This window comes from Anas platyrhynchos, chromosome 20 (genome assembly GCF_047663525.1).
Source record: "Anas platyrhynchos isolate ZD024472 breed Pekin duck chromosome 20, IASCAAS_PekinDuck_T2T, whole genome shotgun sequence".
Classification (NCBI taxonomy): Eukaryota; Metazoa; Chordata; class Aves; order Anseriformes; family Anatidae; genus Anas; species Anas platyrhynchos.
The window spans coordinates 7637274-7664669 of record NC_092606.1 but is presented as its reverse complement, the minus strand read 5'-3'; the positions used below and the strand labels follow the sequence as shown (position 1 = coordinate 7664669).

General features: G+C 42.1%; 2 protein-coding genes and 1 long non-coding RNA gene across 4 annotated transcripts in view; 1 reads left to right on the top strand and 2 right to left on the bottom strand.

Annotated features, from left to right (window-relative positions):
- The window catches only part of RABEP1 (rabaptin, RAB GTPase binding effector protein 1), a 52219-nt gene extending 48030 nt beyond the window's left edge, over window positions 1–4189 (bottom strand). The window contains exon 1 of the mRNA XM_027445874.3: window positions 3840–4189. Within this exon, the coding sequence (XP_027301675.1) occupies window positions 3840–3873 (34 nt within the window). The 5' untranslated portion in view covers window positions 3874–4189. The remainder of the gene's footprint in view (window positions 1–3839) is intronic.
- Window positions 4190–10971: 6782 nt separating this feature from the next.
- LOC139999142 (uncharacterized) lies at window positions 10972–20594 on the top strand. The gene is made up of 4 exons (XR_011804248.1): window positions 10972–12725; window positions 13292–13343; window positions 17737–17863; window positions 19073–20594. It is a non-coding gene; the product is annotated as an uncharacterized lncRNA (long non-coding RNA).
- Window positions 20595–23811: 3217 nt separating this feature from the next.
- On the bottom strand, window positions 23812–27330 carry IFT22 (intraflagellar transport 22). 2 transcript variants are annotated; one of them, XM_027445936.3, is made up of 5 exons: window positions 27197–27330; window positions 26866–26945; window positions 26687–26776; window positions 25794–25996; window positions 23812–24890 (listed from the first exon to the last, which is right to left on the bottom strand). In XM_027445936.3, exons 1-5 carry the CDS (start codon window positions 27233–27235, stop codon window positions 24742–24744), a joined length of 561 nt encoding a protein of 186 aa, XP_027301737.1. In that variant the 5' UTR covers window positions 27236–27330; the 3' UTR covers window positions 23812–24741. The 2 variants fall into 2 exon arrangements, with proteins under 2 accessions (XP_027301737.1, XP_027301735.3); XM_027445934.3 differs by having other exon boundaries at window positions 27146–27292.
- Window positions 27331–27396: the final 66 nt, after the last annotated feature.

Genomic DNA, 27396 nt, shown 5'->3' with positions numbered 1-27396 from the left:
CTTAAAATACAAGAGAGAGACAGACAGTCCATGTCATAAAGTATATTCACTCTGCCTTCAGGCAAGTCAATAGCTAATTTTAACAAACAGGGTCACAACATTTCTCAAAATTGAGAGAGAGATTTGGGACTTGGCTTCATATGGAAAGCAGACACCCTGAATGTGCATATTTCCACTCCAGAGCAAACCGACCTGCCGAGCTGATCAAAACTTCCTCAGAAATTCTAAGAGGTGTATGTTCGAGGTGTCTGCCTCACTTCTGAAGCCAAATTCCAGATGGGTCCACTGAACAAACAGAAAAATCTACAACTGAAAAAGAGATGTGTTCATTTGTGTTGATTTTTTTTTTCAATTGAACATGTTTGTTTAATAACTGTTAAATAGCATGCTAAATTAAAAGCAAGCAAAATGAAAGGGAAGGAATTTGGGGGCTCTTGGAAAGTACCAGCAATTCTGCAGTTAGTACCCAAGAGACAAGAGTTTAACTTTTGACAGTTACATCAACAACACAGAGCTAAACTGCAGTGCTCAAAATCAGTCCCTTACCAACCACACCTAGCTTTTGAGATGAGTAATAGCATATTTAGATACTTCAACTTCATTTTAAAAGTGATATGTGTAAGGAAAATAACTAGAACCATAGTAAGTGGCTAAGGCTTAAGTTTCGTTAGTTCATCGTCTATGTGACATTCCAGACCCCTCCACTGGCAGTGGCCAACCTCTGAGGCAAGTGAGAAGTACAGCGACAGCAAGATCTCTGCTCCTGTCGGGAGGATCCCACGGTACTGGTACGAGGCAGCAGCACAGCCCCCGGTGCTGCCAGTGGTACTAAACCCAAGATGGCAATGTCTTCCAACCTCCTGCATGCAGCTGAGCGCTTCTCTGCGCTGACAGCTGCCATCTGACTCTGACCACAAAAAAGAGACAGCATTTTTACTGGCCTGAGCACAGGAGTAAGAAAAAGTGACTCCGATCACCTGGCTGGTGATTTTTTCTTCTAGTGTTCAACAGACCATGCCACTAAGGGTTTCCCTTATCACAGAATATCAGCGGTTACTATTTACCAGCCTGAGCGTACGAACAGTTTAAGTTCACTAGTGCGGTAAGGAGAGTTCAATAATTTGCAAATAATAACAGCAAGGATATGCAAATTAAGTCTTGAAGAATTAGCGCTTTATGTAGTAGCAGCTCCCTCACTGAAGCATCTTCCAGATATAAGAAGGAGAGACATCAAACCCCAAACAATCTGACAGGGAAAAACTATGTCAAAACATTTTATTTGGTAACCTTATTTTCAGAGATGGCAAGCATCCAGATCTGAAATAAGCCCAAGGAAGCTGCCCACCTTAAAAATATGATTTATTATTTTATTTATTTATTTATTTTACAAATCAGGCATTACCATTCCAGTCATATCACCTAGATGACACATGTTAATAAAAGAAATCCACAAAAAAGCCACCTTGACCAGGATCAATGAGCACACACCTACTTGCAGCAGAGGTTGCCACAATCAGCTAAGAGTTAACAGCACAGTGCACCAAGCCACATGAGCAGCCAGAGGACTCTGCACTTAGCCTTTTGCGATTGTTATCATATGGAAACTCTATTACCCCATACAAAAGAATTAGAGGGTTATTAACTTCTATACTAAGCCAAAGTACAAAAACAGGGTAGGACCCAACATCCATTCTTCTCCTCTTTCTTTGTGTTACTCTACCTCTCTTTTGGTACCATTTTCATTTCAGTATGGGCTTTAGAATTGAATATATATTCTAATATAATATTCCTCTCACATTGTTTCATTATTATTTTTTTAATGAGACTCTTTTATACTTGCTTTCAACAACAAAAAAATGTAGCCAATGCGTCTTGCACAGGTAAAGAATGCGCACAGTATTTACAACCAATGTCAGTAATTATACAAAAGCTGTAACTTTTTCTTGAAGGGCCATACTAATCCAGTGCTGGTTTGTCACATGTAACCTTAAAACAGAAATTACATTGCTCCTCTGAGCAATAAATTCAATGCGGACGGCCAAAAACACTGAATAAATCACTTCTACTTTTTCTCCATATTAAAACACAACGGAGAAGTTTCAAGGCACACTTTTTGCAAGTTACACAAAAGAAAAAAAAAGCCCGTCAGGCTTGAGAACTGCAGTAGAGTGATAAAAGTGGATGAAAAGAAAACCAAAAACTGGGCCTATCACTGCCAAAGGATGGGGGAGAGGAGCCATTTTAGAAGCTCTAAGTTCATCAGTGCGAGGACACAGCAACAACTTTCAGAATCCATCCAACTTCCAGCCACTTCCCTCCCAACCATGGGTCTTATTTACAGTATCCTCATCTTTCCACAGATGAAAGACATGAGAAGGACAGCAACCCATACCTCTTACAAGACAGACTTCATCAACCTACCAAATTACTAAGTTTTACTCGCACCTTTGTGTCTTTTTAAACAACAGCAAGAACAAAATTCTATCCAACTTGTAACTTCTAACACACAGCTAACATACAACTACCTTTCCTGGTCAAGAAGCAGCAAACATTTGCTCAGTTCCACTGCACACCTACAGCCAGATTCTCTGCAAGAGCCAAGAAGAAAAATCGTCGCAAGCTGTTCTGTAGCTCTCACAAGAAAAGGCTAAAGAACAATAAACAATGGTTATTTGCCACAAAGCACACGAGTAACCCATACCAAGAGCAACCTTACAGTCACGACAGCAAGTAAATTCACCTTCCCCCTAGTGCTCTCACAGGACGACCATGCAATTATTGACCTTAATGGAGAAAAATATAAGTAAAAAATAAAAAAAATCCAAGCACCTCCATCATTAACACTTTGACAAGGTAGACCGAAATCCCCATAGATTATTAGCACTTTCTTGTGTAACGGCACCAAGAAAAAAAAAAGCCCACACAATTCCCTAGATATGCATAATTAAGAATACATGATTGCCCTTTTCTAACAGTACTTTCCCAGGGAAACTCATCTGCTCTCTAAAAAGAAAAAAGAAAAAAAAAAAAAGAGAGAGCTCTGGCATAGCGCCATGCCCGGGTAAGCACCTATCCTTCAAGGCTCTGTGCATCTCTCCCCAGCCCTCCTCCAGCATGACCAGCTTCAATTTCAGTTTCTTGCTCTCCTGCCCTTTCCCCACACATCCACACGCTCTGGGATGCCCAGATGGACTTGTCCCTTCAATCCCATCTCCAAACCAAGCACTGATTACAGCTCTTCTGATCCATACACAGCTCTGTAACCTAATCCATGGAAAAAAAAAAAAAAAAATCATATTTCCTTGTCTGTAATCCCTCCCAAAACAAATAACCTCCTGCTGACAAAAACCTCCAGGACAGCTTATCGTGCTCCTACACAGGTAGCCAGGGCTCCTCCCGAGGGGCGAGCTGTCATTTCCTTTGTCTCCTCCAGCACAGGAGCCAACTCTCCCCGCCGGGATCCCGACCTCAGCCTTCTGGGGCTCCTGGTGGCTGCACGCCCAGCGCCAGGCCAGCCCCCGAGCACCTGCTGCGGCCACAGCACCGCGCCAGCCCTGCCCGGCAGCACCCCCCGGCCCTACCAACCTCCCCCCGCCGGGCCTCCCCCGGCCCCACCACGCTGGGGGAGCCGCCCCTACCCCACCACGGCCTCCCAGCCCCCAGCCGGGCCCCTCCGTCCCCACAGGGCCTCTCCCGGCCGCCTCCCCCCCCCCCCGGTTGCGGGGCTCCCCGCAGCCGCCACCCAGGCCGGCGGAGCTCCGCAGGCGAGCCCGGGGCTGGGCAGGCCGCGGCGGCCCGGCCCGGAGCAGCGCAGCGAGGCCGCGTCCCCCCCCTTTTACCGTCCGTCGGGGGGCTCGGGCCCGGCTGGGCCATGGCTCCGGCGGGCGGGCGGCGCCGCCGCGGCCTCCTCCGCCTCCAGCCGCGGCGTCGGAGCGGGAACCGCTACGCCAGGGGGCCCCGGCGAGAGACGGGAGCTGCCGGCCTGGGCCTCCGCCTCCTCCGCCTCATCCTGACAGCGGCCGCCGCCGGCGGGAGGAGGAGGAGGAGGAGGAGGAGGAGGAGGAGAAGGAGGAGGAGGAGGAGCGCCGCGCAGGCGCCCGCGGTGCCACCACGGCACCGGCCGCCGCCACCGGGGCCGTGAGGGCCGGGGTACGGCCGCCTCCCCCCGGCCCCGTGCCCGGTGCTTTGTCACCTCACGGCCGGCAGGGCGGGAAGGGAAGGGCCGCGCCCGGCCCTCTGGAGGCTCCCGCCCGGCTTCTGCCGGCCCCGAGTGGCCTCCAGAGAAGGGCTCCGGGGTTGCCCGGCCCGGGGAATATCCCTGGGGCCGCTCCTGTAAAAGTGTTTTAGCTTTTAGCACCAACGAAATGCTCTTCTGGTGTTTAATGCGGAGAGGGATGCAGGCGTGGGCTGGGGAGATGGAGTCTGGAGTCCAGTCACGGGAGCTCTTCCCCTCCCCAAGTCAGGCCTTGGTCTGTGTTGACATTGTGTGAATCCTTCCACCTGACGGGGAAAATACACCTCAAACCCAGCCTTTTTCAATACAGAAAGACATGTGCATCCTTCAGGGGCATATAAACCCACAGAAAACAACACTGCAGTGGATAGTATTATAACAAATCCTGCCAAGATCAAGATCTTTCTGGTTGTCTTACAGATTGCACATAAAAAAATCAGACATTTTTAAGCTGGGGCTCACAGGGCTTCATTCCTACCCCTTGCTTTTAGCCACCTTTCTTTAGGCCTTGCTATCAAACAATTTGTTACGGCAAGACATATTACATTCTGCATTTCATATTACATTTTCACTTAAATACAAAAGTGAAATAGAGGGAGTCTTTAACAATTATTCCTATACATTTTGCCAATTTTGATTAAGTTACTTATTTTGCCCAAGTTGAATTAAATCTTCTCAGTTTTTGCTGTTGTAAAAAGTGGTCCCGAAGTAAAGACTTACTTAATCCATGTTTCCAGTGTGAGATGTGAGGCTTTTCTTTTCATTGGAGAACTTGGAATTGACAAATGGTCACAGAATTGCTGGCTTAGTGACAAAATGCTCAAAGGACTGAGTTTCTATCACTTGAGCTCCATTTCAAAAATTTCTTGGCTCCTGCGTATGCTCTTTTAGAAGTAGCTGGATATTATAAGCATTCAGCACAATAAATCATTTAGAAAATCCAGTCCTAACTGTGGGAACTGAAGTCTGGGAACTTTATCCTTGTGTGTGTTACAATGAGTGCCCCCAACCACCCATATTAACAGCTACTTTCATCTTGGTGTCCAGGCAAAACTGCTCGTGCCAATTGGTCAGGGATCAAACCCTTAAGCATCACTCCCTGCTGCAAAGAGAGTAAGATAATATCAAGCTTGATAACTGTCTACCTACAAACACTTATGAAAGGATAAATGGCATATCCCTTCCGTCACTTCCACCACAAAAATATTGACTGTTGGAATCAAAACATTACAAAATCTGCATCAAAACTCCCAAGTTTAAATATTAAATGGGTTTTATACAGAATTTTGAAGAAGGACAGATAACTCCTCAAGGAGCTCATATATATTTTTTTCCGCTCCTGTTCTCCAATGTACTAGTTTTATCGGTATAGTTCTTACTTAATCTTTCTTCCTTTTTCTGGATGGCAATTGGACTTGACAAATCCAAAGGTGTATGGAGTATCTATTCACAATGTCTTGAAACCTGGGACAACTGGGTAACTTCCTTTGTGCCTCCCAAAATGTACTATTTAGTGCTAATCACTTGTAGTCCTTATAGTCTTGGTCTCAAAGGCTTTTCCAACATGACTCAGCTAAACCTGAAAAGCACAAAGCGAAGTCTAACAGCAGTTTGCAGTCATGGAAACAGGCCTCTTGCAGTGGCAGAACCAGCAGAGACCAAAAGGCCCAAATCCCAATCTCCATGCTGTAAATGTTAGACAAGTGCTGTGTTAATGAATCAATGACACTTGAGTTAGTTCCAGAGAGCTGCAGGTGGGCAGAGACTTGTTCATTCATCAGAATAATTTTCTCCAGCGATAATTAAGCTCCTAGAATTACATGCACTTTTATCAAATATATTTGGCCTAAAAGTCTAGCACAGGCGTTTTCAGCATTAGTACCACAAGCAGCAGGCAGAAAGGTGTGTGCTCATTAGAGCAAGCTGCAGGAGGAGCTGTCACCTTGCACTCTGCCTGAAATTTAATCTTGCAGGCTTACTGCAGAAGATAAGTTGGCAGCTTTTGTTTAAACAGTAACATCCAGTGACAGGCAGCAAGTGTGTACAGTCCGTGGTTGTCTGGAGACCCAGAGTAAACTGAAGGGGACCGTGGTAATTTGGTTGGGTAGGGCATAGTGAACCCATTTACATAACACATCCAGGAGAGAAGCATTTTCTTTTTTTTTTTTTTTTTCCCCTAATAAATAAATAAATAGCAGAAGAGCTAATTAAATCTGTTTTCCTGATAGATCTGTGTCTTCTGGTTGACTGCCTTCAGTCCTTTTGAACACTTAAGTTCAAAATTAAAACTTTTCCTACTTTTTTGAACTTGTAAAAAGATCTTTTTCTGTGGCTTTGCTTTATCCCTTTTTCTTTCATTGCAGCACTTTAATCTCAACCGAAGTATGTATTTTCATTATGCTTTGAAGAATGTAATGATTGCTGCCTTTATCTGTGTAACTAGCCCCAAATCCTAGGTCCGGTTGAGTTACCTTGGCTATGTCCCAACTCTGTGTCAGGAGAAGACCCAATTACATATGCTTTACATCCACTTGAAGCAAAGTACACAGCTTAGGAAGAAGTCACAGCCAGTCCCTCCATGTGGGTGATCAGGGGACTGGGACTGTGATCAGGCCAGTGAGGAGTATGATCACAGCGGCTTTGTTTTACTGGGAAGCAAAGCTAATAAAATACAGAGCTAATTCCTTTGCTTTCAAATGGTACAAGATACCGTTGTTTTGTACCGTAACTAAGCCGATTCTACAAAAAGCACAGACTTTAAAAAGAGAAACTGAAGTTCTTGACTTGCAAGGCCAAGTCTACATCTGGTGTGAATTCAGTGGAAAGGGGCTGATGTGTGGCAAATGAGAAGCTGGCTTGTAGAACAGAATTAAAACAGGGATCAAAAAGTTCCAGCAAAGTGTGCTGTTTCCTATTTATATTGCTGTGCTGGCCTGCTGGCCACAAATTAGTCTGATTCCATTGTGCCCTGCATGGTAGGAGTATGCAGCGAATTACAGGCCCTGCTCCCCAATGTAGTTCATCTCATAAACCACCCACTGTTTAATTCAATTCATCCAAGAAAGCTGAGTAACAAGGTAGATTTGGGAAGCTGCTTGCCAAGCTAGACTCCGCAGCCATTCCACAGTGAAGAAAATTGCAGAAGTGAGGACTGTCTGCCTGAGCAACTAGGAGAGCTAACTTTGGAGCAACAGCTTGTATCCCAGGTGACTCAACCAGCAGGCATTACACAGTGAAGGTTTTGGTCTCCTTCACTGGACAAACCGCAAAAAGACATTGCCTTTAGATTAATGCAACAATAAAGACCTGATATGGTTTGGATGGAGAAAGTAAACATATGACCAGAAAAAAAAAATAAATTGTTCTTATTGCAGGTGAAGCCCGAGAGAACAGAAACTGCACACATTTCTGAGGAAGCACTCAGCCGTTCCCAGCAGCAAGCCTTGGGTTCATTCAACAGGCAAGTAACAGACTTGGCCTTCTAGGAAAAGAAAAGAGGGAAACCAGAAGTTATTGCTTGTACTTTAAATGTTTCTAGGTTTGCCAGAATTTGTCAACTGTTTTTTTTTTCCTTTTTTTATTTAAGCAAATAAAAAAGCTTAAATAAAAAAGTGCCCTGAGTTTCCCAGTGTTTAAATATTTATTTTCCTCTTGTTGAGATTGATGGCTCATTAGCATTAGGTATTAGTCCTGCAGACATGAGTGTTTGTAGGCTTTGGTTCTTTCTCTTTAATGCAAAGCTTTTGGAGAAAATTTACATTCATCTAAGTATTACCATAAAGAGGTTGGTTAAAAATCCCAAACCAGTCATGCTCTTTCCTTCAAAAGTTATACTGCAATGCAAGGAATGTAGTCTGGAACAATTACATTATTTGCAATGGTAACTTCTTAGCAAACCCTAGAATAGTTTATGTGGTTAAAAACCTTTTCAAGAGCAATTGAAAAATTATGTTATCCCATCGATCGTTTAAAGGATTCCATGTGGTAAAGTTCTTTGAATATATGGGAAGCAAAGAAGCCAGAAAAGAAAATATGGCAGGCAAAAACTGAAGTGCTTGCACTGGCTCTAAATCTAGATATATGCACATTAATGATCTTATTTGAAAGATGTCTATATTAAGATTCAAAAGCTCTCTGGGTTCCCAAGGGGCAAGCTCATTGAATACTGTGATGCACCGTGAAACTAAACAATTTTTCTTATTGCAAAATAACCAAGGAATCAGAAACTCATTACGTGTGCATAACAAACGACACATTAAGAGCATAGTCTTTTGGGTAACTTTGCTCAGCAATACTTCATTAGAGTTGTCATTGCAGGGAGGCACAAAAACACCACTTTGTGCTTCCATGCTGCTTCATTGAAAAATCTAAAAATATGCCATAAACCATTCAGACTCATGTCTGTATTAACACAGTCATCTGAATCTGTCTACAGACACCCAGAGAAGGATGCAAAGGGGTTCAGGCAATCCTGGCAAACCTTCCCATGGTGGTTTAAACTGCTGGTGCTATGTAGCTTGCTCTGCCCTTGTAATAGAGAGAACTGTTGGAGTGGAACAGAGGGAGAAGAGCAGGACTGTGCTTATGTTTATCCTGAGCCCAGATCTGCCTTCACCAGTGATTTAAGTGGAGATATTCTACCTCATTTTGCAGTAGTTGGAGGCTGAACACTTGTAGTCCCTCTTGCCAGCCCTGTTGTTGTAGCAGGAATTTCTAACAAAAGAGAGCAGGCACCAGCAAGGCCCATGTCAGTCACCACATGCTCATCGGACCTCACCCAGCAAAGCCCAACAAGATCCAGCAGTGGGGACAACAAGGGTAATGGAACCCCAGAGAGAACTCTGTTGTCTGTCTCAATTTCCAAGGGATTATACTTTTCTTCATAAAGCTAAAATAACAATAGAGGGTTCTGCTTTTTGAGGCTGTTTAAGATAGATGTGTTGGAATTGGGAACACTAAAGTGGCAGTGTGGCAAGTATCACATGTAGCAGTGTTTTTCAAAACAACAGACCATGTTAACATCTCATTCATTCAACTTCCTGATCTTGAGAAGACCAGTTCATTAACATCAGTGAGTCTTCTCAGATCTTCAAGATTGGGCCTTTTATCCCAATTTCTCTCTCTAAGGCACAAGCAGATCAGATATCCCATAAATTCTAATGATTGCCTTGCCCACTTGCCAAGAGAAGGAGGGAATGTTGCAAGTACCATAAAATTCATTGTCCCATGTGTGTTGTATTAAATGGTGTGGCCAAAAGATTTCCGTGTTAAGACTTCAACAGCAGTGCTTGCTTTGGAGCGTTTTATTAATCCAACCACTGTTAACTCTCACTATGTCTCCCTGAGAACAGTCACTGGAGATATTTAGAACGTGTTATCCAAGAAGTCTGAGCAGGCTTTGCAGAAGCAGTGGACCTTGAAGCTGAAGAGATGTGATAGGGTTTCACAGAATTACCAAATCCCTGCAAATCCTTCAGCTGAATAAGTCCACCGTTCTGAACAATTTGGTCCAGATAGGATTTCTGGATGCTCCAAAAGTCTAGCTTGACCTCCTTCCAAGTAGGACTTTTCAGTGATTCCTGAGCCTTTTTTGTGGCTCTGCCTGTGTCTGTATGTCCAGAGATGGATTTACCTAAATACTTGTCAGTACAAACTTAAATCACACATGTAGGTGAGAGGGTAGACCCAGCTAGTCCAACTGTTTCTCATCTATGCCATCCCATCATTATGAACCTTATATGTCCTATTTTCCTTGATTTCTCCTTGGAGTTACAATGGTTTCTCTTACTTGTCTCTTCATTTTAGTAGGGTGTCCTTTCCAGAGCTGTGTCCCTTATATGCCAACACACCAAATATTTTGTACTTTTACGGTTCCTTTCACTGGGGAAAGATTCTTCTAGTGTACTAAGAGAAGAGAAGGAATTATCTCAGGTTCGAAGGTTGGGAAGCTAAGACCCAGAGAGATAGCATGATTTGCCCAGGGATACACAGAAGTTCAGCACAGTAGGAAAAAAATAGAACTTATATCTCCTATCTCCCTATAGTGTTTTTTTTTTTTTTTCCTCCATAAAATATATTTCTTCCCTTTACTTATTCATTACACATTTAAAAAGCTTCCCACCTTTGAAAATAGCTGAAGACAAACATCTGTTGTAAAATGAATATTTCTTAACACTTAAAGAGATCAAATGGACTCATTTTCTACAAAAACTCTGTTTGATTCTTTCAAAAATGTTTGCTGCTGGGATATGCTTTCCTGCCTTTCTCTTTCACCACTCACACAGCATTAAGGAGCTCTCTTCTCCTCTGAGACCACAGGAGGTTTCACATTATGTTGTTAACCTCCTTCAGATCATCTCCTCCATGCAAAATCCAAGTTACATTTACATGCAGACATAATGTCATTCAGCCCACTTTGTGCCACTTAGGTTTCTCTTGTTGCTATGGGGAACATTGATAAGGAACCAATTAGCAAATAAAATATTTGAGGAGGAATGTGAAAACCGCTACTTGGTGGATTTGTGTGTAATAGGCAGTGACATTTTATTTGGCATTTGTCCTTACCTAACTGAGCTTCTTCCACGGCAGCTTGAGCTACATTTTATGTAGTCAAAACATGCTCTTCCCACAGGATTTAGAGGCTTAGATGTATAACTGTATCTGACCCTGGGGAATTTTTACAATTCTCATGAGAAGAGGGCGTTCGCTTACTTTTAAAGTGCTTTTGCTGGCATGAAAGTGCAAAGAGCACCATCCAGTGTCTAATCAGAGTAAATACATAAAATTTCAATGTCGTTGATACAAAAGCATCTCTGCCTATCCCATAGTCAAGCTACACTTGGTGGGGCCCATGGCGATCTAAATAGAAAGAGGCTAGAGTCTGTTACAGAAGGGACTTCTGAAGGAAGACTGGCAAAGCTGTCAGCCTGTCACGAAAACATGAGACAACTGGAAGGTCACAACTTCTAAAAAAAAGAGCTGGATTTATTGATGATTGAGAGAGTAAAGGACACAAGCAGGACAAGGTGGAGGTAGCAATAAATGGGGGTTGGGCAAGAATATAGTAAACAAATTGATTTTACGAAGGGAATGAGGCATGCCAGAACGAGAAAATTGGGCCAGATCCTTATCCTGTAATCCTTCCCCTTTGTAGAGAGAAATCAGCCAAGGGGCTGGGATGTTGCACTGGCAGCTCAGAAAGTAAGGGAGGAGTGACTTCAGCTGCCCCTGCTCAGTCTTGACAGCCTTGTATATAGCTTGACAAATGTAGGTACCCCTGGGTTTTAAGAATTAAAATGATTCAGAAAAAGATTTTGCACAGAAAGGTGCAATGAGCTGCAGTTCTTATCACAAATGGCTGTAGGATTTGGGGAGGCCAGAGAGAAGGAGCAAATAGGAGAACAAGGAGACTGCAAGGCTAAAAATGGTCAGAAGTCTGAGGAAAAGGCAACAATTAACATTATCTGTGAAGAAGTGACATCCAAATAAATGTCCAAGTAAAAACGTGCAATTTATTTGTGGAATAGTAGTTGTGCAACGGTCTATTGAAAACCTAAGTAAACAAGGAAGCAGGAATTTTGGATATACTATTAACAGTATATTTATTAATCAAAGATGCAGACTGCTCCAGTTTAGCACAGTGTTTGCAGTAACATATCAGTAATATATCCTCCCTAAAACCAGACTTTGAGCTGGCATAAGTTAGAAATACTATAATCCAAGACAGCCCCTCCGTTGTGTTCAGCATTCCCAGGAACAGCTTAGCATGTGTTTGCTCTTACCCTTTTTATATTGGACTTGCAGAGCAAGACTCACTTCTTTGATTAATATTAAACAGTGTTTTGTTTGTGCCCTGTGGCAGAAGTGCCCAGATGGAGTGGCTTGAATGCTGAAAACATGAGAAGCATTTAATGTTCTGTGGAGCTTTGTTAAAGTTGTCTGAATAGAACATCTGGTATCAAATCTTCGAATAAATCAGTTCCTGCAAGTATTTGGACCTGCTCTGGGTCTGTGCCTTGTTCCAGCTTTACATTCCCTCTCTTACTTTCCTGTTTCTGGTGCCAGTAGAAGATGGTTTATTGCCTGGTGCAACCCATTAAAGTCCCTTTGTTGGAGCTTGGCAATTAGTTGAGCAGAAGAGTATAAAAATCACTTTGGCATCTGTTGGGTTGAAATGGCAAGGCTGACTTAAAGTGTCCCTGAAAGGCTTTTTATCTGCCCACAAGGTGATGGAGAAGGGAGAAGCGGTCACCCAGACACTGAGGGAAGGTACTGCCTGATGTCTCTGCAAAGTGTAGCTGTTGGCGAGGTTTTGTTTTGTTTTGTTTTGTTTTCTGTATAAAACCTCTCTGCTCCTGCAGGGTCCCAGTGCAGATACATCCATGCAAGACCTCGCTGGCCGGGGGGGATGAATGGTATCCCACTGCTCAGCACTGCCAGGCCCCAATGCCAGTCCTGCTTTCTGTGTGAGGAAGTCCTGCAGAGTTGAAGAGTAAGAAGGGGAAATGGGAGCTGTTGTCATTTGTATGACCGATGCCATACAACAAATGGACATGCCTGTGCCTCAGCCCCAGCCTTCCAAATCATGAGCCACTGGGCACGGTGAAGAGGAGGCCTACATGCTTTTCGCTCTAATAACTGAGGTAACAGAGGCACACTGAGGGCAGACCAATACAGACCATCTACTTTAGAGGTGTTCGAGATTAACTCCTTTCACTTAAGGAAGTGTTTAAAGAAAAGCTAAGAAAGGCTGAGCACATGGGGCTCCCATGACCCTTCCTGGGCCTTGGCTCCACACCAGGCCAGATTTTCAGATCAGTGGTGTTAAAGATCCCCAGAATTTACCTGACCTATGACCGAAGCCATGAAGGAGCATCAAATGGGAATTCCTAAACTGTTTTTATAATATTACAAAGCAACCCTTTCACGTGTAGTAACCAGGAAAAACAGCTCACAATTTTATGCTATTGAGGAAATAAAATATTTTGAATTACATTCCTTTAAGATGTCTTGCTAGGCTTAAAGGGCTGACTTTCTTCTCTTTTCTCCTCTTTGCAGGCTTCATACATCAAACGAACTTCAGTGGAGTCATTCTTGCCTCACACCAATGGTAAGAGGAAAGAAGCAAGTTATTCATGTTTAATGTTACTTTGTGCCAGATGTTTTGCTGGTAGAAATCCATAGCTCCACAGGCACCAATTTCTTCAGGATCTGGAATGTCTGGCCCCATTTCTTTCTCCATTCTGGATGGTCTGTGAAGGAAACCACTTTATTTTGCAATATTGAATATTCATGCTGGGAAAGTTATAAGCAAAAACAAAATAATGAGAGACAGGGTCTCTAATAAGCTTCCTGTCACATGAGGCTCTGGTTCTGTTGAAGCAGATGTGTTTGCTGACTTGTTTCCAAAAGGTTTGTTGAGTGGTGATTAGTTTCTGTCATACTGATGTTATCTCTCTGTGGTCTCATCCAATACAAGTAGTTCTGTAAACAGTGAAACCTTTTTTTCTTATGGATTTATATCTTGGATTGCATTTTGGCAAGAATTCTCTGGTGTTTAATGGGGATTGAGTTCATGCTTAGCCTATTTCTTCAGTGAGGGATGAATAATCTGTCTTCTTCATTTGGCCATCTATTTTCACAAAATTTGCTGAATTAAGTATTTTCAATGCCCTCTGTGAAAGTTGACTGGGATTTATGGACAAGTTCTAGGGTTATTTGGGGCTGACCGATGTAAACAAATATCAATGTGAATCTTGTTTTCTTACAAAAACAAAATGTAAGAATGTATTTTTTGAGTATTATGTCCTTAGGTATTACTTATTTATGACCAATCATATAGGATATGTTTTATTTGTAAACCTCTACGAAATGCAGTATTTTTTGCTTCACTGAATGCATATTAAAGCATCTTTAATTTATTCTTGGTATTGGCCAGATGAGATTAGATTTATTTTTTCCTTGTTGGACATGGAGAAGAGGTGCCATACATTTTAACTTCCATGTTTGCACAGGTGAGTGCAGATGAAGAATACATCATTGTTCATTTAGAATCAGACCTCTCCAGTTCTGGTTTGGAAAGGAAGGAAGGAAACATAGAACTGAAAATGACCTTTTGGGTTGCTGAGTCCAGTCTTGTGCTTCTGCAGGGAGCCAAGTTCCCAATCCTTTTCATAAACAGATTGTGCTATTCAAAAAATGTACTCTTTCCTCCTTGATGTGTCTCCTATCCTCCCAGTTACCTACTTTACTTGGGAGACTGCTCCAGAATCTCCTAGTTTTGATAGGAAGAAACCTGCTAATTTCCATGGTCAATTTATGCACGTTTGTTCTTATTCCAGGAACATCCCTTAGGCTCATTAGTTCTTTTCTTCTCCATAGAACTACAGTGAAGCTGTGCACATGGTCTGCTGTGCCAAGTTCAGTAAAGGAGGCAGGAGCTTGTCTTTGAAGCCAGCCTTCACTTGTTTCCTTCCTTAGCTGTTTAGAGCAAATTCTTATCAACAGTGTATGCTTAGCATTTTATGTCATTAAATGTGCAACATGGTACATTTATGTCGTTACGTCATGATATGTCATATTAAGCAAGGAGAAAGTTCTTGTGAATCATAGATAATTAGAGGAACTGGTCAAGCTTCCAAGATAATAGAAGAACTGAGAATGGCAACGGGAAGGTTAGCAGCAGTTTCACTGACTATAAAAGAATGATCTTTTGCACAGCCTAAGGGGGTCATATAAAAGTTATGGACACCATGAAAAAAGTGAGGAGGTCACAGCCATTTTAGCTTGTTTGTACAAAATAAGAGCCCTGAAATCTTTCCCTGTTTCTTCCATGTTGATCTTTCAAATGTTGGTAGCATCTGGTCATAAGGTTCAACAGGGGTTTCTTGTGGCCTGATCTGCAAAACCGTAGGCTTCCTTGAGTTTCAGCACAAAACCTTTCTTTCAAGTCCTTCTCAGAGATGAGAAGAGTCCATCTTGATTTTATTCATTTTACTTGCATAACTTTGATTAACTTTCTAATTATCTTTCCAATTAATAACCCTACTAGCTCTTCAAACTGCCTGCTTATTTTTTACAATGGAAATATAACTTCTCTTTCTCCTATAGAAAAAAATGATTCCATTACTATTAGAAAAAGTGAGTAGGATCTAAGAAAAAAAGCTTTAAAAAATCACAGTGGCTTCTTTCAAACCTTCTTGATACATTAAAGTCACAAAGAGTGAAGAAAAAAGGCACGTATCCAATTTTTTGCATTCAACTTGAGAACAGCCCTGTAGGCCAGACAGCTCTGGAAGTCTCTCTCACTGTGTTTTTTTAACCTTCTGCAAGGTTAGTTTGCTTAATGTAAATTAACTTAAAAATGAAAAAGGAGAGCAATAATTCAGAGGTAAGAGAAATAGATCAGACAAGAAGGCAAGAAGCAGATCAGACATGAATGTGATATGTTTGTTGTGCCAATATAAAAGGTAGCATCTGTTTATGATTAAAGAGGAGCTAACATGGAAAGAGAACAAGAGATGGAGATCAGGGCTCACTCATCTTCCATTGCAAAGTAGCCAGATTTCTTCATTAGATTAGATGGTGGCAGATTAAGCCTTTGATTCTGAGTTGAATCTGGAGGGTCCTAAGAAGGACAGCAATGGAAATTTTAAACCCCCCATTACCATATTTCAGTGCTGAGCAGCCACGCTCGGACACCACGTGCAGCTCTCTCAGACAGTGGTGCAGAGACGTCCTTCAAATTCTTCAGATGAGTGATTTCTGAACATTGCTCATCCTTGTTCCCCAAACATATCGGCAGCCAAAGATAACTGGAGTGGAATGCAGCTAAACTCATCTTCCACATCAGTTCCCTGCCTCCTCCGAGCCTCACCCTGTCCCAGGGGGCTGCAAGGGTGTGCGTGGTGGCCAGCTCTCACCCAGGAACCTCCCCTGTGCCTGGCAGATTGAGGTTGGAAGGGATCTTTCCTGTTTTCTGGCCCCTTTCAGGGCTGACAAAAGGAAGCCAGATGACCCACAACTTCTGACGAAGTCTTCCAAGTCTTTGTTAACTGGAAAGATGGTGGATATTGGCCAGCCATGTCTGGGTGTAAAAGAAAAAGAAAATATCAGATGGAGTCTCCGGAGTCTAACAGAAACTGCAGACGATTGAGAATAAATGTCCCAAAGTTGTTTTTTTGTTTTGTTTTGTTTTTGTTTTTAATATTAGACTTCAGCAAATGACATAAGAAAGAGCAACCACAGGCACTCATATCACCAGAAGTGTACACGCATTCTTGATCACCACACGAGTGTTGTTAATGATCTCATTGTCGTGTGATTCCACCTTCATACTTAACTTTGACTGTTAGCCTGGCTATAAGAATGTGCTCTCTAGCTGTGTGTTTGGTTGTTTATCTCACTTGTCCCTTCTTATTATTTTCAACCCCATCTCACAGAATAAGTCTTGAAGTTACGAAATTCCTAAAAAACTCTTGTGTAAGGTAGCCATGTCTGTATAGAGAATAAGGGAGGAAGACCTGTCTAGGAGGGCAGAAAACCTACACTTGGGTAAATTCTTAAGACAGACTAGTCTTCAATGGCACTTAGGATAAAATGTTTATCTAATACTGCTAGGTTTTTATGTGGATGGCAAACAAATTATTTAGTAATAGAAAATGTGTGTGTGTCTGTTTGGCCTCCGTGAACTCATGGTAGTGAAAACTGTAGCAATGTCTAAAGGGCATTAACAGATAGGATCAGAATGGCCCAGGTTTGTGTCATAGACCCCATATCTTAACAGGCCATGGAAATTCCCATTTAGCTGAGTAGGGAAGGGTGCACGGAGTGCAAGTTTTAGCTTTTGTTGCTAGTGCTCTGTAAAATAACCTTTATGGTTTGCAAACTCAGACCTATGCAGGTCTGTATGACCTAAGTTTTGCACCTCTCTCCAGTTGCTGGAGAAATTTAAGGTCCAGAAGTTCAGCTTTATTCTAACAGATCCAGATATACCAAATATTTAACTTCTGTGGGCAACGGAACTGCATCAAGGGTTGGGTTGGCTTGTTACGTTGTGAAGGTGTCAGCACTGTGTGCTGCAAAACGACATGCAGCCTTGGGGGGTGAGAGCCAATGCTTCCATGTGTATGCTCAATGGAAAACAGATGGAGCTTTCATTAGATATTACTTTTAATGATCTGCTTTAAAAGTCAAGATATGCCATTCTGAGCAGAAGAAGGGCCTCCTAATACCTTTGTGTAGGTCCCAGGCTCATTATCTTAGCTACAGATAAGATTGCAAGATCCTGGTATCGTTAGGAGCGTCAGTCAAACCTCTGCCATTATTAGGATTCCAAATGCAACATAACAATTTTGGGGCCTAAGCAATATTTTTTCCCCAAGACATATCTTTATTTAATGACTCAGAATTATGATTATGGGACTGGCAGTTGGTTACTCAGTTTCTGAAGTATTACCACTTAACCTAGGGTCAGACTAAAAATCCTTCAATATTAATTGCAGGGCTGATCTTTTGCTCCACTGAGGGCCTGGTCTTCACCGTCGACATTGGTGTGACTCCTCCAAGTTGTCTTACTGGCTGGGAGCATGAAGATCCTTCCTAAAAAGATGAACCCTGCACTCTGTGCCTGTAGGTACTAAATCAGCTTTTGACAAGCAAAGAACAATGCAGTCCCGGGGTTTTAGGAATAGATGGTTGCTGCCAAACCACAATAAATGCTTTTGTCTGGAACTCATGTAACAGCAACATAGCAGTGGAGGGTGTGTCCTCGTCTAGTAGTCCCTCTGAGCGAATTCTCAGAGACATGTTACCAGGATTCAGTTAGATTTCATGAAACTAGTAGAGAAATAGGCTCCCGTTTCCTTACAAAGGAAGGCAGAGACAATGGAACTCAGCAAAACATATGGCTTTTTTGTGTTCCTGTCTAAGGGTTATGCAAGCAAACTCTAGTGCCCATCCTCAGACAGCAGACTCTGAAGTGAGACTCATGAGAAAATTTGCATTATCTTTCTTCTACTATGAGTTGATAAAATTGCTTTACTTCTTCTGCATATGTATAAATACAACCTCTGATTTCCAGTTGGAGCATATGAATCAGAACCCAAGCTTCTCAAGGTTCAACGAACTTCGGAGCTGATGGTCGGTTCACTGTCACCTCTGTGGAAAATACCCTCATAAATAAAAAATGCTTGCATTAGTAAAAAAGAAATAAGCCCCTTGGTTTCATAAGAGAGCTGCTGGAAGGATCAGTCCTAGTTTATCAAGTTATTAATTAACTGCTACTCTGAAACCAGGTGTTTTCCCATCTCTTACTGAGATACTCTGTTAGAAACCTTCTTCAATTTCCAGACCAGACTTGAATAGTGACTAGTTTTTCCATGTATATTCTTGTGCAAAAACTGTTTTTAGTTAAAATAATGCTCAAATGTAATGTGATCCTGAATATTAGGTTTCTCCTGTTTTGTTTTGTTTTGTTTTTGTCTCTGTCAAGAAAAAAAAAAAGCGTAAACATAAGGTTATCTTACATTCAAGGTCAAATTATTTCCTCCTACAATTCAGGGAGAGGTGGGAGGAATTAGCTAAAGGAGCAGATGATAAGAAAGTACTTTATATTTCAGTTTGTGTCACTTAGAATGGTCCAGACTTTCAACAACAGTTGCCCTGCTCTGATGATTGTGTTATCTCATGTCAGGTAAATAGTCAATTTTCTCTCTTTGTGAAATATTTACAGATATTGAGCAAGTACTATCTCTCTCCCTATGTTGCTAGAATGAAAAACAAGCAAACAAACAAAAAACCACCAAATACTTCTCATGCAATTGTTTCTTTCTTCTTCAGCCACGCAGGTGGCCCTTTTCTCATTCATCGTAGCTTTCCAAGCATGAGTGGCCAAAACAGTACACTGCACGGAGCCAGTTCCTTCAGCTGGTGATTACAAGAAGTGGTAAGAGGATTCCAGATAATGCTGCTTTTGAAGAGGACTGATTTTCTGAGGATGAATTCTCAGCAAATTCTAAGTGGGCACCTTCATGATACATCTAGTTATGTAAATCTCAGTCACTCAAGGGGGAATCTCGTGCTAAGTAAGTAACATAAGCTGGGGCAATGCAAATATACACCTGACCTTACCACTGGCCTGCTTCCTACACATGAATTATCTCCCTGAGCTGCTTGGCCTAGTAGCATATGGTATCTTTTACTCACAAGTGGAATAGTGTCTGTGTGTGCAGGAGGAGTACTGACTACAGTTATGTGAGTTACTGGCAGAGTATTCTTCTAGCATCTCAGGAAAAGCAACTTCTCAAAAAAGTAAATGGATCTTTTGAGGAACCTTTGCTGTACCACTGAAGTACTCTAGCAGTGAAGACTTCTAGAAAGGGGATAGAGGAAATACTTGCAAGTGACCTTCAAAGCAAGGTACAAAGCAAGTTGAGAAATTGAGTAGTTTCAAGATCTGATTTTAAAAGGGCCTGGGTACCTTCTAGAAGTTGCTTCCTCAAGCGTCTGCACATCGACTCCCTTCATAATTCTAGCTGAGCATACAAAAATTCAGTATGGATGGGCACTCTTGAATGTGCTGGCCTACACGACTTCCTCAGAGTCACTTGGCAGTTCAATAACACAAATAGGAACATAGGGTTTCTTATGTCTATTGTGTCCATTAGAACAATACTGCTGAGAACAACTGAGACCAAAGGCCTGGCCTTCAAAATACAGAACTTGAAAGGAAAGCAACATTTTTTTGGTAAGGTCCAAATGTATTTCATTCGACTTTGCCACTGCTCCCAAAGTTTGGTTGTAAACAAGTAGGATTTTTGCCCTGGAAGCCACACATCTGGATTGCAGTGCCTGTGACTGTATTCATCATCACAGTAGTTTTGGGCTTCATAATATTCTGCGTGTGTAGAATCAGCTTGTAAGAGGCAAATTGAACAGACTCTATTTTATAATTGAAAAACTTAAATGTTTTAAGTAAAGTCTTCATGATAGCCACAGCCATCAACCTTCTATGCATGTTTCCAACGTCTTAAAATTCTGCTTTTTGCATCCTGCAGAATTATTCTGAGTCTGACTGTTCCCCATCAAATTTCCATACTGACTTTTTTTCCAGACAGGTCAACTGCCCAAACCAACGATGTACTGGCTACTTTAATGGTAGATGAGTGTGAACTTCAGTAGAGCTCACCTCTAGGTATAAACTTGTTTGTAGCTACACAGCAGTAAAGCCTTGAAAATCATTTCTGTACACCACAAATATAGTGATTTAAGCTTTCAGGATAATCCATATTTAATGCCAAGTGACAAAATAATGTTGCACCAGAATAACCCCTGTGTAAGTAACAGGTTGTTTTCTTACTTCACGTTTAGAACGTCATATCCTGGGGTCTTTGGATGCCACAATGCGGACACTGTGCCTATTTGAGTGAATTAATATTTAAAATATTCTGTTCATTAATGGCTTAAGATGGCTCATGATGGCTCAGTTGTATGTCCTGATCCACCCACAGTTGCCCAGACCATGTCAATGCAGGTGATCCCAGCAAAGCTACAGGAAAAAACAGCCACTATATTCCAGCATGGACAAGAAAACACACAAAGGGAAAGAAACTCAGAGGCTTCCAGTTTATGCACAGTTCATACAAAGTAAGGGCTTGGGTGTGCGTGGCTGCTGGCATGAACAAGAAGGGGAGACAAACTGTTTGCTGTAAGGGACTGAGGACAGCTAGAGAAGGCTGCACTTGTCTGGTGGAACTGACAAGACCTCATGGATTCTCTACCTACCCTTCCGCTTCTTGGAAAGGTCATCCAAAATGCCTTTCCAAACTTCCAGGCATGGTGGTAAGATCCTCAGTGTGGAAGGGTTAAAATATAGTGCTTTTGCTGCAAGCTTGCTCTTTTGTTCCTAAGTTGCTCCTACTCCTAGTTAAACCTGTGGCTTGCCAACTAACTGTTTTCTGTGTAACTTGTGGCTGATTACCTCATGTTCCTGGTTTCCTTAAACTTGCCTGGGTAATTCTTTGCTCTCACAAGCAGAAGTATGGATGGAGCCACTTGCTAACCGCATCGCTTCAGGCAAACAAATAAGGCTGCACAGCTCCAGTCTGGCTAATGTCGTGCTGTGGGAATGTTTTGAAGCTCTGCAGACCTACTGATAGCAGTGGAACGGCGGCGTGCAGAGTGCACAGAGACTAACAGATGTCTGTCCTGCATCTGACATTCTCCTACCCCTCTTCTAACTGGGTGTCTCTGTGGACCCCTTTCATAAATCATTAATGAACTACATTTCTGAATAAATACTTAGGAGGAGTGCCTGAGGCAAATGGGGTTGTTTAATCTGTAGAGGAGGAGGCTGAGGGAAGACCTCTGCTCTCTACAGCCACCTGAAGGGGTGTTCCAGTGAGGAGGGTGTGGGTCTCCTTTCTTAGGTGACAAGGGATAGGGCACAAGGAAACGTTTTCAAGTTGCACCAGGAGAGGTTTAGATTGGATATTAGGAAGAATTTCTTCACAGAGAGGGTGGTCAAGCATTAGAACAGGCTGCCCGTGGAAGTCCCCATGCCTAAACATATTTAAGAGACATGTGGATATGGCACCAAGGGACGTGGTTTAGTGATAGGACTTGGGAGGTCAGGGTGATGGTCAGGCCTGGTGATCTTGAAGGTCTTTTCCAACCCAGATGATTCTATGAATCTATGAAGATCATGGTTTACATTTTATGTGAAGCAAGGTGGTGAATAGATCATTGACTTTTTAACCCTGGCCTCACTCAAGCACTGGTTTACATTTCAAGTCCAATTAGATTTGCTGGGTTTCACAACAGCCTTATCCAAATGCTGCTGTTGGGAGAAGCTGTATTCAGGCAGTATATTTTTAAAATTGGCTCCAACGCCACACAGCTGGCAACAAAAAAAATAATCTAAGGCAGCATATAAAAGACTTGTTCTCTAGTTAGACTGTGAATTTTCCAATAACTGTCTCCAATAGACCACCCTATGACACTGATTGCAAACATATAAAGCCGTTTCAAAAGTCATATAAATAAAATGTAGATGTTGAAATGCCAACCTCCCACTATTTGACTCCAACCTTTTCATCTCTTACTGCTTATTTCACTTTTTTCTTTCACGGTATCCTTCCTCTCACTGGTGTTTTTTTTCAGTACCCCTCATTTTCACATCAGAACGAAGTGGAGCTTTTAGCTTTAGCAGCACAGAAAGAGCTATCTGACAATTAAAAGAGGCTGGGGCAGCAAATACTGTGAACACACCAAGCACAAAGTAAAAGAATGGTGTGAGTTACCAGTACCAACTTCATGAGCCACATGCTTGCTACCAATCTGAGCAAACCAGAATATCATTGAAATTTAAATTCTCTGAAGCTTAGCTCAGTAGGCTTTGCTGCATTCATTTTACAGTTGTTTAAAAGATCTTCTTTTAATCCTTTGACTCCCTTGCCTTTGTTTGAAATAAAGAGCTTAATTATCAGCAAAAAAAATACCTGGGGGAGCAAAACATACAACTGGAACAAAGAGGCTTTCAGACTCCATGTGCTTGTTGATTTTGAGCATAATGTAGAAATCTTCAAGTGGTATATGAAAAAATGAAAAATCATCTCCTACCTGAAAGCAATAAAAATAACTTATTTTGAGCTGCTACAGTCAAATCTTTGTTAGACTACTGCAGTAAATCCCACTGAAGTGGGCTGAGTTCACAAAAGAAAGGGAATGACGATTTTTTGCCTGAAGTGCTGCAGACTTTTTGAGCTGGCCAGGAAAAGACCTGAGCTACTGCTAACGCGTTTGTGACAGGGCTTAACACTCCAACTGCTCACTGAAGTTTGCTAGAGAAAGCCCTGATCACATGCTAAGGCCAGGAGAAAGATGTGTAAATGAGTAGATTTTTGAGGCATGTCTTCTCGCTATCTTGGTAAATTGAGAGTATTTGCAAAAGAACAGACTATTTATAACTCAGAAGAGAAAGAACTATGAAAATAGGAATAGTGGACTGATTAACTTGTATCACTGAAAAAAAACAAGTAACTCTTACTCCTGTTGTCTTGAAATAAAATGCATTAAGTAGTTCGTTTTTTAACATACTTTCTGTAATGGATGTTAACTAAAAGACGTTAGTGAGAGAACAAAGGCTGTAACAGCTGCAGCTCAAATACAGCTGGGTGACATGCAACATACAACAAAACAACCAGTAAAAATTGGTGCAGTGGGTCAGATGTAGTTCTGACAAGCCATTGATCCAACACCTCACAAGGTGAGTTACCGTACAAGGGAAAAGTGGATACTTCTGAGAGATTCCTGCAGTTCCTGCTCCCAGGCCCTCTCTCCTTTAAGTTCTCTTCTTGAAAAATAAAAAAGGGCAACAGCATTGATAGATGCTTCTGTTTTTCATTCATCATTTCTTCATCTATTTGGGTCTGTGACAAGTTTTTTTCAAACTTCTCCTGTTAGATCTAATTAGTGTGAAATATATTGCAAACTTAACACAGTTCTTCTCACTAAAAATTGAACAAGTTGATAAGAATTCCATAAAACATAATTAACTTTCCCTTTGAGAGCAAAAAGGACACATTTTAAAGTGTTTTTATTGCTTTAGTATTATATTACAAAAAATGTCTTCCACAACAAAACACACTAAGAATAGGGATGAGTGCAAACCAAACAAACCAGAAAGTAAATCATCTATGAAACCACTTATTTTAGTGCAATAGGGAACAGTAATATTAGTTTGGAAACAGCTTTTCCTCCTCTGGAGAGTGCAGCACTTTTTTCCCCTCTATTGGAGCTCCTGGCATAGGTCAAAGTAATTCCACTACACTGAGACCTCGATTCTTTCCCTCCCAGAGTGTCCTATACATTGTCCCAAACAAGGATAATTTTGTTGGAATAGGAGAAAAGCCTAGTCATGAGAAAGACTGCAAAGTACTCTGCCTTGCCAAGGCAATAGATATGAAATGTGTTCTCCTCAGATGCTTTACAGAAAGATAAGGAGAATTTGGAACATTAAAATTTAGATTCCATAGCACAACTGCTTCTCAGATCTCCACTCCAGTCAGTTTCAACTGACTTCCAAAAGCATAACTTCTCCAGGAACACAGCTAACATGAACACTTTACTCAGATGCTTCAACAGAACTCCACAAATCTTATGTTCTGTCAGGCTTTGTTCTCCTAGTACCTTTACAAAAAGGCATTCTTAAGTGAGGAGATGACAAAAACCCTTTTCTTTTGGTCTACAATAACACATTAAAAAATACCTTCCTGTACCTCTGATGCCAAATGGAACCAAAGCGCAGCTAAAGTTACCCAAATTCCTAGATGTGCAGCCATCTATTTGGCACCACAGTTCATCTGATGTCAGCACTTGGTTCTTTTGGTTAAGTCATAAATTGTGCAGTGTTTTCTCTGAAGCATTTATAGACTGGTAAATTCTTGTTGTGAGAACCTTTTCACAGGCTAGCATGGCTTACAAAGTGAAAACAACCCTTTCTTTTAACGTTATGAGATAATTGACATTTCTTCCTTCTCTCTGTTCTCATTTATTATGTTGATAATGCTTCTGAAGTATTTCATAAATTCCATCCGAACATCTTCAGGATCTTCTTCTAAGTTGGAATGTACTAGTTTCAGCTTGTTCAGTGGGTGAGCTTTGAAGGTGAAAAAAAAAAATAGTTAAGATGTATTCCTTTTAGAAAAGGAGCATTTACGATCAAGGTCAAGGGACAGCTCATGCTGAAGGAGTCTGCTGGAATCTGGTAGTATCCAATGTTTGATACCCCAGGTATCAAACAATGCGAGGAAGAAATGTATCAAAACTTGTTGGTATTACAACAAATGCAACTATCACTAAGGTTTAAAGTATTGGTTTTGGTCTCACATTTGATTAGGCAGAGTTGAACAATTCAGCACTGAATTGCGATTTTACTATTGAATTGATAGTCTTTGACTACTTCAAAATTATGGTACGATACATGTTAAGCTTAATATATATTAATACATTAATACTTTTAACAAATTTTGAACACTGTTTGAGCACTGGAATAGGCTATTCAGAGGAAATATGTATTCTCATATGTAAAGACAGCCACAAGTAATTCTGCCATATATAATAACATACCTATACTAATTTTAAGAGGAAGCTCATTAACCTTTTATTTCAAAAAGTTATTTTGATCAATAAAATGCAGGCTTAAACGTGTCAGTAAACAGAATGTAAAATTCAATGCAAGAAAAACTGCTAGTGATGATTTATGGCTACAGATATCAGGAATTCCAATTCCTGGCTCAGCTGCATACTCACTATATGGCATTAGGGAAGTCACTCAAATGTTGCTTGTCTTTATTTTTCCTTTTGGGAAACATGGATATTGCTCACCTTCTAGCTGGCTTTTGAGGTTCAATACTTTTGTTTTTGCAAAGCACTCTAATAGAGTTCTTAGATTGGAAGATCATCATGAAAAATGCAAGCTATAAGGTATCACCAATTTTAAAGATAAAGAGATCAATAAAAAACTCATCTGACTGGTACATCGTGTTTTCCATCTTCTTACCTAAGGATAGATTTTCTGTGTCCTCTGTACTGCCTGGCTTGTGATGTGCAACCAGGAGACACTGACTATCAAGCAGTGGCTGCTGCTGCACAAAACAGGAGTACCACATTTCAATTTCTTTCAGGTGACTGGGCATGTCAGGATTGAAGATTATTATTACGCCGTGAGAGTCCTTCATCAGAGCTGGCCAGCATGTTTCAAACCTTGAAAAACAGGTGCACAGAAAATGGTAAGATTAATAGCTGGAAAATGGAAACATACTCAAACTTAAGGTTTTTTTCATTCCTTAAGAGAAAAAGTTCTCCGCAAGAACACATTACAGTACTTTTTCTTTAGTTAATACTTTTATTTTAGTTAGTTACTTTAGTTAGTAATCTTTCCAGTGATCTATGACATCCTAAATATTTTTGTTAACCTATCATGTTAGTTGGTGCCATGATTTGGTGACAATGCAGTGGTTGGTCAAATGCATATATATATTTTTTTTTCTCTAAAGACAGATCTGTCCAGTTCTCAGTTGTATCAGTTAGCAATTAGGGCTTCAACCATATAAATACATTGTTTGAAGTCCATCAGGTAATAATTTCAAACAGAGAAAGGCAGTCTGTGGCAGACTGGGCCTCTGTCTGTCTGCTGTACCCATACTCCATTCTAGGAGCTATGGACATCACTGTTATGCTAAGTCCTTATCCAAAACAAACTGCAACGTCAGCTGGAAGCATCAGATGCTCTACAGGAGAAAGCTATAAAAAAATATAATAGGGTAAAGAGGCTGGGATATTCCTCAACTCAAAATGATCACTGGTTTTAGGCCTTAAGCAGGAGAACGTTGTGTAAGCAGAATCATTAGGAATTGAGTAACCTGGAGGAAGCAGCAGCAATACAGGACTTACTTCTGATCGCCGCTGCAATCCCACAGCTCCAAACGACACGCAGCTCCCTTGCTGTTACCGTTTAAGTTGGGCTTCTCGTACTCCAGGATCCTGTGGAAGCAAGAAGCCACCCCACAAATGGTCACGGCGACAGGAACACGGCCGGGCTGCCAGGGCAGCAGCGCACAGGGTCTGCTCACCTCACTCCTTGCGTCGGGACGTAGCTGCCGATCCCTTCTATGCTCTCCGAGACAAAATTTGCTAGCACGGATTTTCCAGCCTGGCAGAAAGGAGAGCGAGAAAAACACCTGTGAGCTTAGCACGCCTCAGCCACAACAACCAAACGCGTTCACCTCAGCTCACCGCGACCCTACCCCCGCCCTCCCCTCCCACCACTGCCCGGCCGCAGCCTCCGCGTTTCGGGGCAGCCCTGAGGGATTGCGACCCTCAGGGCCCGGCGAGGCCGCTCCAGATTCACACCGAGACCCGGGGACAAGCGGCGGGGGGCGGCCGAGCCGGGGGCTCGCTCACCTCGCGGGGCCCCACCAGCAGCACCTTCGCCTTCAACATGGCGGCCGCGGCCGCGCTGCCGTTGGCGCCGCCGCCGTGAGGGGGAGCCCCGCGGGGGGATGGAGGCGGCCTCTCGCTGCCGTTTCGTGACGGAGCTCCCCGTGTGGAGGCTGGCTTGGTCCTTGAGGTGCTCCCGTGCCGGATTTGAGGCGCTGTGAGCC

Excerpts from the sequence above, each read along its gene's own strand:
- IFT22 (XM_027445934.3), bottom strand. The coding sequence starts at position 27,235 with ATGTTGAAGGCGAAGGTGCTGCTGGTGGGGCCCCGCGAGGTGAGCGAG. Across the intron at positions 26,777-26,865 it reads GTCCCGACGCAAGGAGTGAG|GATCCTGGAGTACGAGAAGC; the intron begins GTGAGCAGACCC and ends TTGCTTCCACAG. Across the intron at positions 25,997-26,686 it reads GATTGCAGCGGCGATCAGAA|GTTTGAAACATGCTGGCCAG; the intron begins GTAAGTCCTGTA and ends CTGTTTTTCAAG.